The sequence below is a fragment of the Macrosteles quadrilineatus genome, unplaced genomic scaffold, assembly GCF_028750875.1.
Source record: "Macrosteles quadrilineatus isolate MER2022 unplaced genomic scaffold, UCM_ALF_1.0 Scaffold_1__1_contigs__length_201487025, whole genome shotgun sequence".
NCBI classification, from domain to species: domain Eukaryota; kingdom Metazoa; phylum Arthropoda; class Insecta; order Hemiptera; family Cicadellidae; genus Macrosteles; species Macrosteles quadrilineatus.
The window spans coordinates 88,055,498-88,074,704 of NW_026542594.1; the positions used below are offsets into that span (position 1 = coordinate 88,055,498).

The following is a 19,207-nucleotide window of genomic DNA, read 5'->3' on the forward strand; positions in this document are numbered from 1 at the left end:
GAATATATTTGAGGAGGCTGGCAAGCTAATATCAATCTCAAACTTAAAAGAACCCCTTATACAAAAAATCAATTATAATGTTGCGGTAGGAGAATATGTTAGTAAAGTATGTTTACAACTGAGTATTCGGTCAAACGAAGTGATAATATAATTGGCATAGCAATAGCGAAAATCGATATTGAAGTAATAATTATTTCACAATACATATTAGAGTAGATTGAAAAGTCAATAAGTTGATAATTGTAAAGTATTATATGAAGTAAATAGATTGTATAGATCAAGTAATGTTTTTTTCCCTGTCGGTTAGCCATAAACTTTATGGCGTATCCAGTTCCGCCACGAGGAGGCCAGGAAACGTCGGAACCATATTTACAATTATTAACAAATGTACAAGCTAAGTTTTGTATAAGATAAGAAAAATTGATAAGTGAATGAGTTGATAATAGTAAAGTATTATATGAAGTAAATAGATTATAGTAGATATTCATGTATATATTTATGAAAATAGATCAAGTAATGTTTGTTTCCCTGTCGGTTAGCCATAAACTTTATGGCATATCCAGTTCCGCCACGAGGAGGCCAGGAAACGTCGGAACCATATTTACAAATGTAAAAGTTAGTAAACTTTACTAACTACCTAAAGAAATATAAACAACAACTTAACTAACTAATAAAAAGAAGAAAAAGATATATACAACAACGGGGACTTTTAAAAAGGCAGGCCCCCTATCGTATTGTCAAACTAGAATACTAAACACACAAAAAACGACTTATTTCTAAAAAAAAAATAACTAAAAGGAAATATGTACAACGGGGACTTTTGGTGAGGCAGGCCCCCTATGTACAACTGGCGGTGTTGTCAAGTCACGACGGGGAGTTTTGATGAAGCAGATCCCCTAGCCTACTGCTGGTGTCAAGTCCGGTTTAGAGTAGGAGATCGTCGTACACGATGTTTTTCGCGTACGCGATTCCACCTCGGACACGTTCGGGATGTACAAGAACGACAATATGGTCGGGATGTCTGACCCTACTGAGCAAGACGTACAGTTGCCCGTGCGTGAAGCAATCGGTCCGTAAATCAACACCGACTGAATCTATTGTCTGACCTTGGCTCTTGTGTCCGGTCATGCAATAGGCCAACATCAGTGGGAACTGACGTCGACGAACACGTAACGGCGAACCCTCGACAAACGCGAACGTAAACGTAATCCGGGGAATTCCGATAGGTTGCGTCTGTCCGGGAAGTCTCACTGTAATCAGACGGTTGGAGATGCCGATTACAATGACTTTAGTGCCGTTGACGAGTCCTTCAGCGATGTTGAGATTCCTCATAATGAGGCAAACAGAGCCGATCTTCAGCCGCAGAACATGGTCTGGTACGCCCTTGCCAGTAGCCGTGTTCAGGAGTTGAACGTCAACATCCAGGCCATCGTCGTTCTCTCTGTCCACTGTGTCGGCGCTCCTCAGCTTTCACAGATGACCGTCAAGGGAGTTCAAGATGTGGCCGTTGATCTCCTTGACGTTCACTATCAGAGTCGAGAGGATTGCGCGTCGCGAACACAGATCAGAGTCGAGTAGGACGTTCGCGGGAAAGACGGAATCGACCAAATCAGTCAAAGACGTCACTTGTCTAATTCCGAGCAGCGGAATTAGACTTAGTTCGTTCCGTCCCTCCAAGAAAGTGGTCGAACTGACAGTACCGTTGCCTACCCCGAGAAGGAAATCTGAATAGGCAGTTGAACTACTAGTTCGATGAGCTGTCGTCAGGGCAAAGATTTTGGAGTGATGCCAGAGATGGGAGGCCCGAAGTGAAACGCAAACAATGTCAGAAGGCGTTCGAGCGTTCACGACGACGGGTGCGATCTGGCGGAAGTCACCACAGCAGAGGAAGATTTTACCACCGAATAGCTCACTGGAACGCATGAGGTCTCGCAGGGATCTGTCGAGAACCTCGAAAACGAACCGATGTGCCATCGGTGCCTCATCAAAGACAATAAGCCTTGCGGCTCTGATGAGCTCTGCTCGCTGGGAGTCGTTGGTAATGTTCCAAAAGCCGGTGCCGTCACCGAAGTCGAGCGGCAACCGGAACATACTGTGTGCAGTAGTACCACCAGGCATGTTACCCGCGGCGATCCCGGAGCTGGCGACTGCAAGTGCGACCTGACGTACACTTCTCACGTATGCGAGGATGACACGAATTAGAGTGGTCTTTCCGTAGCCTCCCGGACCGTCAAGGAAAATGGTTTTTGACATTGTTCCGTTGGCCGGGGCATTAAGAACTGATTTTACATACTCAAATACACGGGTTTGGTCTTCAGAGAGCTTTGTAAAGCTTTGTAACCCACTCCTCCACAAACACTCTCTGTTGATTTTCGCCGTGTACGAGCAGTTCTCTTCCTAACTCCGTCGTGTCATCGTGTACGTCGGGGAGGCCGTGATCTGCGACGCAAGAGCCCTGCCGACGGAGACTCCGATCAATCTCAATGAGACCTAGCTTGTAGGCCAGTTCAACATCAAGAGGATTACGCTCTATGTGGTCCTCGCAGATGGAATCACGAAAAGCATCCCACAGGAGAGCTGCAGGAGCTCCCATGTTGCAGAGGATCACAAAGAATGAACGAAGTCTCGGGCCAGTCATGAAAGTGGCTGCCTCGCGCAGCGCGTAGTGGTACTCCTGTTCGTCTTGCACCAAGCCAAGATGCCGCGCGACCTCTTGAAAAGTGCGGCAGTTGGGTCCACCGCGGGACAGGAGGTCGGCATAACCACGGCAAGGAACAGTCATGAGAAGGATACGCAAATAGTACTGTTCGGACCTGCTAGGGGAGACCCAAAACAGTCTGCACACCTTCTCGCCGCGCTGGCGGGCAGTGATAAAATGAACGCCGTTGGGGTGCTCGTAAACCTCCGCAGTTTTCGGACGCTTCACGTGGACTATAAATGTTTCATAAAAACACTGATAAGTCACGTCGTCGAACAGTGAAATACGAGGCCGGTCAAAGTAGATGGTGAGTTTGGAGGTGTTTCTAGCGGCTGCCTCTGCCAGTTGACCAGGTCTGAAGAGGACGGACTGCTTGCCCTCCAAGTGGACAGGAAGACATTCAACAGACGGCTCGAAGGGAGTGACTGTGACGTTCTGTAGTGATCCTCCCTTCATAAGGTATTTGAAGAGGTACTTAATTACGCGGCGCGTAGACGCCAACTCCAAGTTGATGTGGGCCTCGTATTTCAACATCAGTGCGGGATTATATGGCACAACCCAACCGTCGTGAACGATAATATTTTTATTTCTCGATTGGATGGTCCCCTGGTTGGTGTAATTACGTCTATACTGGACAAATCCCCTCTCGTCGACGTGAGTCGTTTCACAGCAGGGTTTGGGGAAGTACTTGGTACAGTAACCCTTTGCAGAGTCCCAACAGAGGAAGTCGGTTCTGTGATCATTTCCACATGGACCGTGGATCATATGTTTTAGAACTAACTTCCTCAGTCGGCCTCCAGCCTCTTCTTCCGAGGGAATATCCGCGCGGATGATGGAGTCAATTTCGGACGCCTGAACTGGTCCGTCGCCGTCGATCTTGAATACAATGTGGGCATGAGGAAGGCCCCTCATTTGCATCTCGATGACGTAGACGATATAGACAGCTCGTCCGAACATTGATCCGCTGCGTAGGTCTCGGAGAAGTTCCAGAAGTTTAATTCTGAAAACTCTGCAAGCAGTGCTAGGGTCACTGCGACTTCCTCCACGAGGGCAAGCTTTCTTGTTTTCCTCCCAAGTTGCGTTATACGTGAATGTCAAAAAGAAAGTGGGGGAACCCAGGCGCGATACGAGTGCCATGGCGTCCTCATATTTGACCTTCATGTATCTGGGCCCCCCGGCGAACGAACTTGGGAGGTAGACTTTTCCTGCCTGCACCCCGCCCTCGCCTTGGACGGTTTCATCACGAGCGATGTCGTTCAAGACCTGCTGTGCATTACGGATCTCGTCAACCGGGCCTACCCGCAAGGCATTGTCGGTGTTCTTCAGCTGCGTGTACTTTATATAACGCAGTCTCTCCTCCTCGTACCTTGCGAAAATCTCAACCTGCCAAGCTTGTGAAAGACGGCCTAAGTGAGAGAAGCGAGGTTCAGAAAGTAGGAGGCAACGCGAGTACGTAAACTGGGTCAGTTTGGCACCTTTGTTGTCACGGCGACCAACGTGCCAACCCACAGTGCCTTGCGGGTAGAGTAGGGGATATTGGAAAGGTTCCATTAGGGGATGTAAAAGATCAATATATGTAGGTCTGTCGGAACCGGATTTCCATATTGTCAGTCTCCGGGGCTCAGTGTCGTTCTCATCATTGCTGAGCACGGCGTGCACTTCAACGCCTGTCTGCCGATCACCGAGAACAGGGCCATGGGTAGATCTACTAGTCACTTCAAAAGCCAAGTGAGCATTTACAGAAGGCTCATTACTCAATCGACGGTAATGCTCAATATAAGGATTTTCCCTCGATAGAAAATCGGCAATACCGTCGATGATCTCGCCATCAAGAGATCTACCCATCGCAATGTTACGGCGCTCTTCGCCGTCGTCTATGTACAGGCGGGACCGATTAACAAACTGAACGTTCCCAGAACGAGTGGTGAACTTTTGTCCTGGGGCGTCCAGATTGTAGACCTGGTGGTACATTCTTCCCTCGATCTTGAAAAATGAAAGACCACTGGGATGACGATACCCGCCTGACACTTCGAGCGCGCAGAAAGCAAACATATCGTTGTATGCACGGGCTCTTTCCAGGAAGTGACGATCAGAATAAAAGTGTTCTTGCAGAGGAGGGAGGTCAAGAACGTTGAATGCTCCCTCTCCGCAACACCATTTTTTTCTGTTTTTCTCTTCCTCGAAGAGCCGTGCGTGGCAATGACGACATCTGAATATGTCTTCCACCCAGAGGCTGACCTTCTTTAATTTATAAGGCTCTATTGATTCTAGTAACTCTCCACTCCAAACAGAAAGTGGGCCATTCTGCACTACGGACCGAGCAAGTGGACCTGCCAGGTGTTGGAGTTCAGACATTTTCGGATTTTTCAGTCGAAAAATCTGACCTCTTTCGGCAGAAGCACCAGGATGACGCAAGTCGTACTCCCGAACAGCCCTTCTATTCACTTCAGGGTGATTTTGTGAGTACCGCTGATTCTCATCTCTGTGTTGTTCAGGGTGCGTCTCTCTATACCTCTTCTTAGCCGCATCTACCTGCTCTTCCCGAGTAGTGTCTAAAGTTTTTGGACGACCTCTTTTAATTTTCTTTGGTCTGCCAGGACCTTTGGTTCCCTTAGCAACTGCCTGAGAGGGAGATTCTAAAACGTGGGTCAAATCACTGTCTGGACATCCGATCGTATGGACAGTTTGATGGACGGAAAATTTAAGCTTAGTAACAGAGTACTGTCCACCGACGAACGCCGAATTTACCAATAAAAGGGAGGCCAGGGAAGGAAAGTTGTCGCACACAAACAGCCGAGCCTTATTATTGACCTCATCTATGTCTCGACGACGACTCTCGTTCACCGCGTGTGAGTCAAAGAGGTAGAGTCGCCCTTGGTAACGCCAAAAAGCTACTGCTACCAATTGACCAGTGAACACAAAGCCACCATCAACAGAGTCGCCGGTCATGGCTGTTTCCAACATCGCTGTTAAAGAAGTGGTCACATCGTCCAATTCGGCGTAGGAACGAGGATACAATCCATCAACAACATTGGAAATTTCCTCTATGGTTACATGATGGTCTGCAACCACGAAGTTCCTGGCAAGGTCCTCGGGAAAGAGATACCTATGTATGACGTTATACTCACGGCGGGATTGATTGTACAAACGGTCGCCGGCCATGAGTATTTCGTCAATGGCATTAGTACTGAACCCCCCGCAGAACACTTGCCAGGCGAGGGCACAGGCTGAATTAGCCATGCACTGTGCATTGTTGCTCTCAGTGAATCTCAGATCTCCCTGATGGAAAGACCCAACAGCAACACAAGAGTGATCCATACCAACAATTAAAGCGGATAACAAGTATAGATCACAAAAATCCGAATAAAAATAGTCCAAATAGGATTAGAAGTGATCGTGAAACTTGAACATGTGTAGTCAAATTTGGTAGCAGAAATAAGAGCGAGAACCAACTCAATATAGTGCATTAGCGACTTGTCTGTACTGCTTTACCAAAAATCCGCCATTTTTAATCTTTTTAAGGGTAGAAAGTTTTTTAATGTGTATTAGGGCATTTTTTTTTCAGCATAAAACATTAGGAGCATAAAAAATAAAACTTTATGTCCGAAAATTAAAAAAAAACACGTAAAAAATCGAGAACTTTTTACAATTTTTGGAGGTAGGGCGTTTTTTTTTAAGGTAAAGGAGTGCGATTTTCGAAAAACTCCCAAGAGTATATTGTAGAGAATTTAATTCCTGACCATGAAAATTATTTAAAATCTTTTCTATCTCTTACCATGTTCGAGCTATAGCTGTTTGAAAAAAAACATGTTTTGTCGTTTTTAGAGGTCCGCCATTTTGGATTTTTGGGGGGGTTAAACTTTGAAAATGGGACTTTTGCAAATTTCTCCGTTAAATTAAGATACCATACTACGTTACTACCAAATTTAAGTCTCTAGCACGTTTTTAAACCATTCAGATGACCATAACAAAGTCATTCAATTTCAATGTTATTCTCCATAAGAATAACATGGGGCTCGTAAAAACTTTCAAATTTTGACATTAAAATTAAGTTTTGGGGGTCAAAGAGTAAAGTTACGAAAAAACATGTAATGAGTAAAATTTAAAGTAAAGTAAGGAGAATACAAAACAATAATAATATTTGCGAAAAGGAATTATTTAAGTATGAAAAAACAGCGAAAACCTTTAAAAAAATTGAAAGAAATTTACTAAATTTTGAAAGTAGGGCGTTTTTTGAAGGTTAAGGAGTGCGATTTTCGGAAAACGCTTAACAAGGTTTTGTAGAAAATTTAATTTCCTTTCGCTAAGATCCTTTCAAATCTTTTCTAGCTCCTACCGTTTTCGAGCTACATCCGGTTGAAAAAAAAAGTGTTTTTTTCGTTTTCAGAGGTCCGCCATTTTGGATTTTTGGGGTGGTTAAAATTTGAAAATGGGACTTTTGCAAATTCCACCGGTAATGTAAGATCTCATACTACAATACTACGCAAATTTCAAGTCTCTAGCCCATTTCTAAGTGATTCAGATGGGCACACCAAAGTCGGTCATTTTTAATGTTATTCCCCATAAGAATAACATGGGGGGGAAACTCTTAATTTCGGGGGGGTTAAAATTTGAAAATGCGACTTTTTGGAATTTTCCCGGGGGTTTGGGCCCAAGACCTACACGCGTGCCAAATTTCAACTCCCTAGCACCTCTAGAAGTTGTCTAGAATTTGTATCCCCCAGTGAGTTACATATGCGGGATTATGGTATTTAGACTCGCCTTGTGCTCGCTAGGGGCCCCGCCCCCAGGCCCCCTTTTAATAGTAGCCGTGATGAGAAATGTTCACGGGGGACAGGATGTTGTCCGGAAACATTTTTTGTCCGGAAACATTTTTGCGTAAAAGACGTAGTGATAACTTGGCAGTTGCGAAGTATTCCATAGAGGGGTTGTTAAGTGCAAACCAAACCAGTCTTGACATGTTAGAGTCTCGATGTAGGGCCGGTGCTATGATAAATTAAATTTGCTAAGTCACAACCTCAAACAACTTTCTTCGCATCAATAAGCATCGATAAAGTCTTAGGAGTTAGAGTGAGGTAAAATGATATTTTAAAATAATCTTAGGGCGGGGGGTTGGTGAAAATTATCGGCACGAAGAATGGACCCCTTGCGCATTCAAAATCACAAAAAATAGGGAAAATAAGGTAAAATTTAAGGTTTAACACGAGTTTGGGGTGGAGATGGGAAAACAATTAAACTAAACGCATGGCTCAATCAAATCCTGGTTGAAGTTCGTTCGCTACGCTCACTCACCTTTAGGTTGGAGCTCGTTCGCTGCGCTCACTTGCCTTCAGGTTAGCTGTTCGCTACGCTCACTCACTTTTAGGTTGGAGCTCGTTCGCTGCGCTCACTTGCCTTCAGGTTAGCTCGTTCGCTACGCTCATTCACCTTTAGGTTGGAGCTCGTTCACTGCGCTCACTTGCATTCAGGTTAGCTCGTTCGCTGCGCTCACTTGCCTTCAGATTAGCTCGTTCGCTACGCTCACTCACCTTTAGGTTGGAGCATGTTCGCTGCGCTCACTTGCCTTCAGGTAAGCTCGTTCGCTACGCTCACTCACCTTTAGGTTGGAACTCGTTCGCTGCGCTCACTTGCCTTCAGATAAGCTCGTTCGCTACGCTCACTCACCTTTGGGTTGGAGCTCGTTCGCTGCGCTCACTTGCCTTCAGGTAAGCTCGTTCGCTACGCTCACTCACCTTTAGGTTGGAGCTCGTTCGCTGCGCTCACTTGCCTTCAGGTTAGCTCGTTCGCTACGCTCACTCACCGTTTGGTTGCAAATTAGCTATTGTCATAAATTTTAAAAAATAATAGTGCTGCACCCTGTTGCTAATGGTAAAATTTTATTAAAGGGGATGAAAGAGGGGGGGGGTAAATGGGATTGGTCAAAATATATATAATTCACCTACTAAAATTCCGATCTCGTTTGCGTAAAAAAGCATGTTAATTTTCGATAGAAAATACGTTAAGAAAGCGTTAAAAACTATCTTTTTGATTGAAAATCCGACTTTTTAAATTTTTAATACGTTGAAATTATAGAAGGTCACTCAAGGGACTTTCTTTTCAACGTTGGGACCATAAAAAGTACAAATATATGTACGAAAAGTCGTTTTAAAAATTAAAAACACCTAAAAAAATCGAGAATTTTCACAATTTTTGGAAGTAGATCGTTTTTTGAAGGTGAAGGAGTAAGATTTTCGATATGACCCCTTCTTCGAGAAAAGTGTCTTGTAGAAAATTTAATTCTGAACCTACGATTTTCCCTCAAATCGTTTCTAGCTCTTATCGTTTTCAAGCTACAGCAGTTTAAAAAAAAACGTGTTTTTCCCAAAAAAACTAGGGTTTTAAGGGATTTCTTTTGGTGGGTTTCGGTTGGAAAAAACTAAATTTTGGGACTTAATGGGTGGTTTGGTATCCAGACAAACCTTCAGAACAAATTTCAGCTCCGTAGCTACTCTAGAAGTGACAAAAATGTTTTTTTCTGTCACCAAACGCCCATATTTCACCTACTCACGTTTACTTCTAGTTTGCTTGTCGTTGCATGTTAATTCTCCATAAGAAATACGTTAAAAACGATCTTTTTTATTGAAAATTCGCCATTTTGAATTTTTTTTTAATACATTAAAATTATAGAAGGTCACTCTAGGGACTTTCCTTTCAACGTTGGGAGCATAAAAAATAAAAATATATGTGCAAAAAGTCGTTTTAAAAATTAAAAACACTTAAAAAAATCAAGAATTTTTACAATTTTTGGAAGTAGAGCGTTTTTTGAAGGTGAAGGAGTGCGAATTTCGATACGACGCCTTCTCAGACAAAACTGTCTTGTAGAAAATTTAATTGCGAACTCACGATTTTTCCTCAAATCGATTCTAGCTCTTACCGTTTTCGAGCTACAGCTGTTTTAAAAAAACATGTTTTTCCAAAAACCGAAATTTGTATGGAATTTTTTTGGGGGGGTAGAATTTTGAAAATGGGTTTTTTACGAATTTTACCGGTAATGTAAGATCCCATAGTACAATCCTACGCAAATTCCAAGTCTCTAGCACGTTTCTAAACGGTTTAGATGAGCGTACGAAAATCGGTGTTTTTCAACGTTATTTCCCATAAGAATAACATGGGGGGGAAATTGTTAATTTAGGGGGGGTTGGTAGGGGAAAATGCCACTTTTCGGATTTTTTCCGGGGGTTTGGGCACTAGACCTACAAAACACCGAAAATTTCAAGTCTCTAGCACGTCTAGAAGTGATCTAGAATTAGTATACGTTACCAGTTACACATGCGGCTGTATAAATATAGAGAATAGAGATTTTGTTTCTGAATTAAATGGTAGGAGTGATACCATTATTTGGCATTTTCAAAGAACCAACATTGTCTCTTTTGCATGTGACAAATACATACTTAAGTAAATACTAAACCGATAAGGTTGAAGTTTGGTGTGATGATAGCTGACGTTCCCGATTAATATATAGACATATTCTTACCTCAAAAACACTTTCAGGATCCGCCCCAGTCGCTCTGGCTCTGGATTTTCTCATGTTAGCCTTATGAGTATTCATATTAAGGGAATAAAAGAATTTTTCCTACAGTCACCCGACAAAGTTGGCTTCCCTGTACTGTTTATAGTACAGAAAGCTGCTAATTACTGCATATTTATACTTTGCCGTACGGTTTATACTTTGCCGCACGGTTTATACTTTGCCGCACATCAGGATTCCAACCAAACAACACAAAACAGCGTGGTTTTATTATGCACGTAATCCGTGTACGCTTGGAAATAGGTTGGCAACACTTAAAGATAATAATACTATGAACAGCTGATTGACTATTATAACTACGATTTAACCTGTCATTTCGTGTTTATAGTTTTGGTATTTCTGAACTTTCTGGACTTTTCTTTTAAACGTTTTTAAAACATTCCTACGGTCTTAATAAACAAGAAAATACCTTTAAAGCATTTTTTTAGGCGCGGAAACCACTTCAAATTACAAAAACATACGGAACTATATTCTCAAAAGACGACCACATTTCTTGCCGAGGAAAAATAGCGGAGTGATACGGACCACGGGTACTACTTTCTCCAGGGCACCATTTGTGTAATTGTGTTGCTAGCTGAACCTAAAAACGTGTTGTATAGTGTTTGAAAGACTAATTATTTATGTTTTATAGTGACTGTAGGAAAAATATAATGTGTAACACGAGTGAAAAAGGCCTTTGCTGCACTCGAGATCATTCCGCACTCGCCTGCGGCTCGTGCGTAAACATTGCTCTCGTGTGCAGCAAAGTGCCACTTTCACCACTAGTTACACAAATAACTATTGTCAGCCGTTTCAACTGTACAAGTTGGTTCTATGATATTAAATAGCATTAAAAGTAGGGCTTACCAAAAGGGTGCAGCACTATTATGTTTTTTGCATTTATTACACCAGCTAATTTGAACCAACTAGCAACAAAAAGTTGTGGTACACAATGAAAACTTTACTTTTTCCATGGTTTAGGTGCAGTTGTAGAAAATTAGGGCTATGGTAGATGTGTGCTACACTATAGGATACCGTATAAATTTAAAGACCAAATTGCCTTAAACCGTGTCCTCTCCCGTAACTGCAATAAGCATTTTATACTTCTATGCCAACCCCGTACGAAGGACGGGTACTCTGCTAGTTATGTAATAAAAATTGACCGAAAACTTGGCAAAAATCGCACAAAACTGCATTTTTGAACGTCCGTAATTTTATTTACAAAGTAGTGCGGCCATGTTTTAATGGCTAAAGACACTCGCCAATCCAGTGAATACATTAAAATAACTTGGATCTTGATAGGTACTCTCGTTTTCATGGAGAAGATTGCGTAAAATGCCATCTTGAGTGTTACAGAAAGACAGACAGACAGACAGAAATAGAGATAAGACTTGTTTCTGCTTCTTTAATGTATAAAACGTAAAAATAACCTAAAAATATATAATTCTGAGCAATGTACAGACAACATTCTAATTTTATTTATATAGATTCATTCAATATAGTATTTTTTGTAAGGTCGAATTTAATATAAAATTATATATAACAGTTTGTATTATAAGAAGCTATTGTAAATGCGAGAAGTCTTTTCAATATGCGCGGTAATACGTCCGGCTGAAGTGGCGCTTAGCGAAACCGCGTTCAAGGACTATTTATAGACTTCCACGTCGTTGAAAAATCCATTTCCTTCACCCACCCTTTAACGTAATAGAAACTGAGCGTTTTACTTTTATTGAATCTGTAAGTTAAACTAACAGTTTGAAGTGAGGTTATTTTAATTTGTGATATAAGTCAATACAGAATAATTATTACATGGATATTTGTCTTCAACCGCGCGTGCGTGAAATCATGTATTATTTTTATTATTATTATACCAGTTAAGTCCTATTCTACCTTAAACAGCTTGTTTGGCCCATGATTCAGTTGGTTAATAGTTCATTTGAGGTGACCCATTGTGAGATCTCATAAATTAACAGTAATACCATAGTAAGCATGGGCAACCCGAGGCGGTTTTGCCGCGCGGTCGGAAAAAACAAATATTTTAAATACAATATCCTCATTCCGCTAGTAACACCGGCATGCTGCTTCAAATGATGGTATGTTTTCTCAAATTTAAAATTGCTCTTATGGGACTAAAATCCAACATGGCTACCACCATTGACTATATAACACTACTCTGATGATGACTCTTTTAAGCCGCGATGGAGAGAATGGACACACGCAGTCTTGTGAAAATGAGAGACAATACACGATACGGTTCGCTTTTGGCTTTTCTACTGGTATTGAATTAGTTTTTGTTTATGTGCGTGTGTTTACCGATTGAAATTTGTACAATGTTTGATACGAACAAGTTAATAGAACTGGTCAGAGACAAACAGCCCAATGAATAGACTACTCGGAGCTGCCGGGTGTTCAAGTAGATTGTCAATCGATACTATTGACATTGACATACGGTAATAACAACAACAAAAAAACTCCGAACTTTGGTTTCACATAAGTGCTCGTAAAACGTTTGAAACACAAATGGTTTATCCGTTATGAATGGATGGACACAGTGATTTTTGTTAACCTTTGGTTCCAGCTCACCAATTGCTTCTGCACAAACTAAAATAAGTGTTTCGTCCATAATTAATATGGGTGAATTGGACCTAGTTGTAATACGCTATGTGGGCCGGGAAACCCCAACAGGAAGCGGTTCAACCGCGCCGTGTGTACTGACATCGACTCGTGGCTTGACTTCAGGCGGAAAACCGCCTCCTATAGCCCCGGCCGTACATTTGTAGTAAATGTAGGAGCCTAACCAAGGGATTAAGTATATTATATGATAATACTGAATAATAATATATTCGATATTGCAAAAATAGCCTATGTTCAATATTATAGCATATTATTCAACAATTAAAATGCTTCCCCTATTCGAGTTAAATGTTATGTTATGTAAAAGAACTTTGGTTGAGGACTTACCTCAACGCATCTTGGAGGTTTTGTGGTTCCCAGATCGACCATGAACCTGTTTTATTGTCATAATTGAAGTTTGTTACTTTTATTAAGGGCCTACGATGTGAAGCTGTTACAGCTAGTCATAGCTTTATTTATAGTGTAGACACATGATAAAATGTATCGAAGAAGGGGATCCTCTGTGGTCTAGCCTCAGGTGCAGGATGAGGAGAGATCTGATTTCGTAGTGTGAAGCTCTTGCAGTGTTCCCCTTGATACCTGAACTTGATATTGACCGCTGATAAACCAATTAGTTGGCCGTTCCGGCCCTACCCTCGAAACAACTCAGTGCTTCATACAGCTTGTTTTGTTTATCTCAAGTGTACATTAAATCATTACGGTGATACTATTGCGGCAACAAATACTTTGTGGCAACATTTTTGACTTGTGTTGTGCACTTTACCACTTAGAAGCTACATTACTAAATGGCTTATAAGCTGAGATCATGTTTCGTGTTCACTAAAAGTACCACGAGATTTCAATTTTAAATTTGCATTATTTATTCACGAATTATTCCCCCGTTTTCCTCCGTGTTCCACATCATATGGCGGGTCGCCGGAAGACTGCCCCCCGGACAACTACCCCCCACCCCCCCAAGCAGGTTCTTACGTCATGTTGACGTCAGAGATGGGGGGGGGGGTAGTTTTCCAGTCACGGACACTCAAGTTTTGTTGTCATACTGTTCTAAACTAACTTAACCTATCCAACCAAACTTGCTGTAACATTTCAACATTTTTTATGATATTTCCTCCATGTCTTTACTGTTATCAAACGGAATTACTCGAATTAAAATTACAATTACTGTACATGGAATCCCATTTTGCTAGGGGGGGGGGGTGGTATTCCAGTCGCGGACACGGCTCCCATATTGGTTATTTAGATTTCTTGACGTCACGTTTCACCTGGGGGTGGTTTTCTGAGGGATTGTAGGTATTCCGCATCCCCCATATGGGAACCCAAATAATAAATGGTCTATACAAAAACTTATAGACCCAGTCATAATATCAAGTTGCAAAGGTGGGTTTGGCCATCAACGGGTTTTTCATTACACTGAGAACTCCATAGTATATAAGTACCTACATGTTTTATTGTTTCAGGTCCCACCTCAACCCGTGAGACAAATACCGTGGAAGCGGCTTTAGAAGACCGGTAAGTTACGTTTTTTCCACCAATAAGCGATCTGCCGTATTCTCTAATTAGTTACAGTATACTCAACCCCTGGGAATACTGATCCCCAGCTGTGTGCACTGCTAGCGTGTTTGAATGCTAGCATGGATTAAAGGAGTAGACACTTCTATCTCCTTTTAAATCTATGATGCTAGTTAGTTTTAATAGACAAATTAAATTGCCGGCAGAAGGTATAATAGCTACTTCGTATACTATTGCTTGGTGCAGACCCCTAAACAACCTCCCGAGTATTTTACTCGTGGTTGGTGTGGCTTATTTAGTCCCTGAACTGGATTTAAAAAAAATAGTCTGAGTTTACACGTAGCCTATCTGTTCTCTCCAGCACATAAAAAGATCCCTGCCGCAGTTTTTGAATCATGTAACTTTACAAGTACAGTTAGTGTGTACGTGTTTTTTGACGATTATATTTTATGACTACACAATATTCGACAAATATAATCAAATAGAAACAAGTTTTTCACGAATGACGCCGGAGCAGTGTAAGTGTAGGATCTGAGCACAGTTGGTACAGTGTCAGTGCAGGTGGGGGTGAGGCCTTGGCATATTCTTGTTTTTCACACCTCATTCATCTCCCAGTTTCTTCAACAAACAGATCTCCCTAAAGACGGTGACACACTATCGATCTTTTCCCCGATCAAGACCCCGAACCGAGCAGGGAGAAGGGAGAAGGGAGATAAATATCAGCAAAATTTTACTCCGAACATTTCCCCGAACATGACCAAGACCAGACGAATTCTACCGAGCGCGGCAAAAGGAAGTTTGGAGAGAGATGGAGAGTGTGTGCGAGTGAGAGCGCAAAAATAAAATATTCTAGAAAGGATGCTTAGTTATATCTATTGATTTCTATTGGTTTTATTCATTGAAATAACGTTACAGAATGATCATTTTAATTGCCTTTAATAATATTAATGTTTATATTATTTTTGAAAGAATTTAAGTCAACATCAATTACTTAATTCAACCTTAATATTATTGATATAATTGATTTAACGGTTTCTACACTTTCAACCTTGACCAAACAAACCACAAACATTACATCTTAAATGATTATAATATATAACGGCAACATATTACCCAACATTTATTTATTTTACCAATTAAAGAGTTTAATTGCCATATTAAATCAGAACTATCAATGCTAGCGCAGGCGGCCGCTCGGTGCGGCGCTCGCGACGATGTACGGGGCAAAAATGTACCGTGACACACTATCGTACATCGGACCGTACATCGGACCGATCTTTTCTTTGATCTTTCGCCAAAAAACCGCCTCCAGAGCGCTCGTCTCCCTGCTCGGCCTGATGTCTTGTTCGGCGTCTTGATCGGTGTACGGACCCGTGACACACTATCGAACATCCTCCCTTCGACCTCCCTTCTCCCTTCTCCCTGCTCGGTTCGGGGTCTTGTTCGGGGAAAAGATCGATAGTGTGTCACCGTCTTTAAACAAACACACTTGACTGGTTTTCAATATATCTCTGTAATTAGAGAGGACTTGTTACTGATTAATTAGCGTAGGCCTCATTTGGAGGTTAAGGGCATTAGTTTATTAGAGTAGTTTGGGTGGTGTGTTAAACCTGGAACTTATTGTTTAAAGTTACAGCATTGACTATCTTGGTTACTGAATTACACATCCCATCTACATGGACTAGCTGTCGCCCATTTTTTAATGAGGAAGAAACTAGTTCTGTGAGCCAGTCACAGATTGCCCTAGTGTCTAAAGTTCGATTTTATACCTTTTTATTTTGTTTCTGACTAAGTTGATGGATCATAACAGTTTATGTGACTTGTAACTCACAATAACTTATTCCTGTAGTTTTTGACTCGGTAAAAAGGTTTGTGTATTCGACAGAAATTGACAATTTATATCAGCACAATCTGGTATTTAACTGGTGACAACTTTAACATTTGGATGGAATGTCTAGTTGTATTAATGGTCCAAGTTTATAGTATGTATCTTTTAAATATTATATGACATATGAAATAATAAAACCACTTGGCTAGCCAAATGGCGAGTGATTATAAAGATTCGGAGTATCCTCGTAATATAAGGGACTATCTTATACATCGCATTAGATCGTGTTAAATGTGTGAAGGTTTAAAACACGTCGATACAGAACGGGCAGTCTGTTATCAAGGGCAGTCTGTTATCAAGGGCAGTACTGTACTACTATAGTTTAGTCCTTGTTGTGATTTGATTAACACTTTTGACAATGCACTTAATTAAAAATCACCAACTTTTCGAATTTGTATATATATATAACAGTCCATGTCTTCTAATATAAATAAATAAATCGTATTTATTATTTCTTATAGGCAAAAACTCATTTTTCGTTTTGCATAATTGTTCAGATTTTGGATCCGGAGTAAATACGAGTGCCCAGATAGGGAGGGCTACTAGTTGATGGTGAAGGTTGAGGTAGCTGTGTGTGTCTAGTGCTAGTGATACTGTAGTGTGTGATGTAGAGGGTAGTCGATAGTCCGGCGTCGCAGTGTCGGCTGTCGTGTCTCGTGCCGACCACCCTGGAATACGATTACATTTTGTCCACCCCTCCCCCTCCCCCACACAACTTGAGCTGTATCCTGCTATCCTGCTGCACGGTCATTGTGCATGGTTCGTTTGGCGACAAAAGTTTCGACCACCTGTCGAGCCAATCACCTTCGTAGAAATTCTATATCGTGTTTCTTATAATGTAATTGTCAATGTGACATTTACATAATATAAGGTATATTTTTCAGTTATCCTTTCAGCAAACCCGGTTAAAAAGTTAATGTACACAATAAAAAAAAGTTAAGCAAGCGTATTTTATTTAACCTGTTGTTTTTCATAAGAAACTACTAAAAACATGGGCACGAGGTGTCTAATGGTGAAAGGTCTTACACTAGCAGCATACACTGGTCTTACACTGGGGTTAAACAAATTATGATTCTATATTCAAAGCTAATTTGAGGGAACCTAAGCCTAACCTGTTAACCGCATACTTGAATAAAAGCTCTTTATGTTAAACTTCCCCGTAAAATTTCAACTTCCCGTTTTCCGAGAAATCCTCCCCTAGGGCACGAACCTTAATCAAAGGAATTATTTAAATCACATGTAAAATATTTAAGATTGGTCGGATGTTACATTTGTTTTTATTATAACTATTTGTTCAATTTTACCCTGAGTTAACTTTTAAATCCTTATCATAGATGTTCTATACATTACGAAAAGTGACTCAACGTTTTTTCTTATGATGTAGTACAAAATTTCCTTTTAATGTTAAAACATTTTAATCACACACTTTTAAATATACAAGTTTTTCAAATGATTGTGTATCAGTTATGTTTTATTTATTTTAAAAACACAGTAATCGATGTTCCAAAAACATTGGGTGTATACTTGCATGAATAGAAACGAATTAAATATTAATTATTAATACTGTGTTACTAGCAACAGAGCCCGTTGTGGTTAAATACAACGGTCTCTAGTAAAATAATGGTTATGAAATCCATACACCACTTTACTCGCTAATATATTATTGGTACAGATTAAGCGCATAACATTAAAATCACACACTTAACATAAAGAACGCACTTTAAACACACATGCAAATTGTTTACAACAACATTTAATCAATCAAAGAAAAATCAATTAAATAACAATATAACAATAAGATGTTATATTATATTTCGACTTCGTCTCGAACTTAAAATGATCGAGAGCTGCAAAACCATTTCGGTCCGTGGTACGAACGCTATTTTTCACCACACTATACCCTATTATTCACCACAATAATAATGCACACTGATAGTCAACACAACTACAACTTTGAGGCTGAAGAAATAATTTGAGGAATCAGCAAAAATAATAATAAATAGTTGCTAGGCAGCGGTGACAATAAAACAATTCTATTGCAACTGATTGTGTATTTAATATGCACTAGATAACCTGTTGCTCGAAACCGAGCAAAACTGCAGGCTGTAATGAAAGAATAACCAGTAAAAAAATAAACAGCAAGACTTAATCAAAGAGTCACTCTAAAGTAATTTCTGAATGATTATATAAATATGAAAAATATAATGTTGTAAAAAGATTATAAAAGTAGTATACAATATTTAAATATAGATCCACTCTCGTAATGCTTTGGCTATCCTATCTCTTTATGTACTATAGGTGGGTGCCTTCTATGAGAACGTAGATGTCAACCACACACTGTAGTGAGTTTTTAGACTTTGTAGCAAGCTAAATCGCTCTTAAAATTCCTGAGCTGTTGAATTCAACATAATAAATAGGTTACATACCTTATAAATCCGGATTTATAAGGTATGTAACCTATTTATTATATTAAATCTCTCTCTTTCACCAACCAGTAGGACACGTACTATAGCATTGTTAAATTATTTGTACTTCCTATATGTTCTGATTTAGGCGTGTTTATATTAGGTGCGCCAACGAAAGTCTCCGGTTGGGAACATAAGAGGGCAAGCAAGTGGATCTGACGACGGATCTAGAACGGATTCGCGTTTAACATTATTAGTTTTTGGAAAAGACGTAAGATTTATTTATTTATTTATTTATAGGCTGTTCTCTGTTTCAGCTTTAAAAATAGCTGCGACATTTATTTAAGTAGCATAAGTAAGCACACGAATCTCACTGTACTCATCGGACCTCTCGTCCCTTCTAAAAATCCTCTAAAATTCTGCCATAATTTTTTAAGATTAGGAATAGGTTGGCAATGTGACCCTATTCTCGTATATTTTTTCCTGGCTTTTTTGTTTGAATTGTGTTTCAAGCGCTGTTGGGTTCC

General features: G+C 40.6%; 3 protein-coding genes across 10 annotated transcripts in view; 1 reads left to right on the forward strand and 2 right to left on the reverse strand.

The window, feature by feature from the left end:
* The window catches only part of LOC128984169 (protein hu-li tai shao), a 156,049-nt gene that overhangs the window by 59,432 nt on the left and 77,410 nt on the right, over nucleotides 1-19,207 (forward strand). For all 8 annotated transcript variants that reach the window (XM_054403488.1, XM_054403665.1, XM_054403609.1 and 5 more), the window contains exon 2: nucleotides 14,336-14,387. The gene's annotated coding sequence lies outside the window, so the exon portion shown is untranslated. The remainder of the gene's footprint in view (nucleotides 1-14,335; nucleotides 14,388-19,207) is intronic.
* On the reverse strand, nucleotides 1,471-2,253 carry LOC128998702 (uncharacterized). Its single transcript, XM_054424954.1, has one exon. The coding sequence runs from the start codon at nucleotides 2,251-2,253 to the stop codon at nucleotides 1,471-1,473; it is 783 nt and encodes a 260-aa protein (XP_054280929.1).
* LOC128998711 (uncharacterized) lies at nucleotides 2,315-6,016 on the reverse strand. Its single transcript, XM_054424967.1, has one exon. It carries the CDS (start codon nucleotides 6,014-6,016, stop codon nucleotides 2,315-2,317), a length of 3,702 nt encoding a protein of 1,233 aa, XP_054280942.1.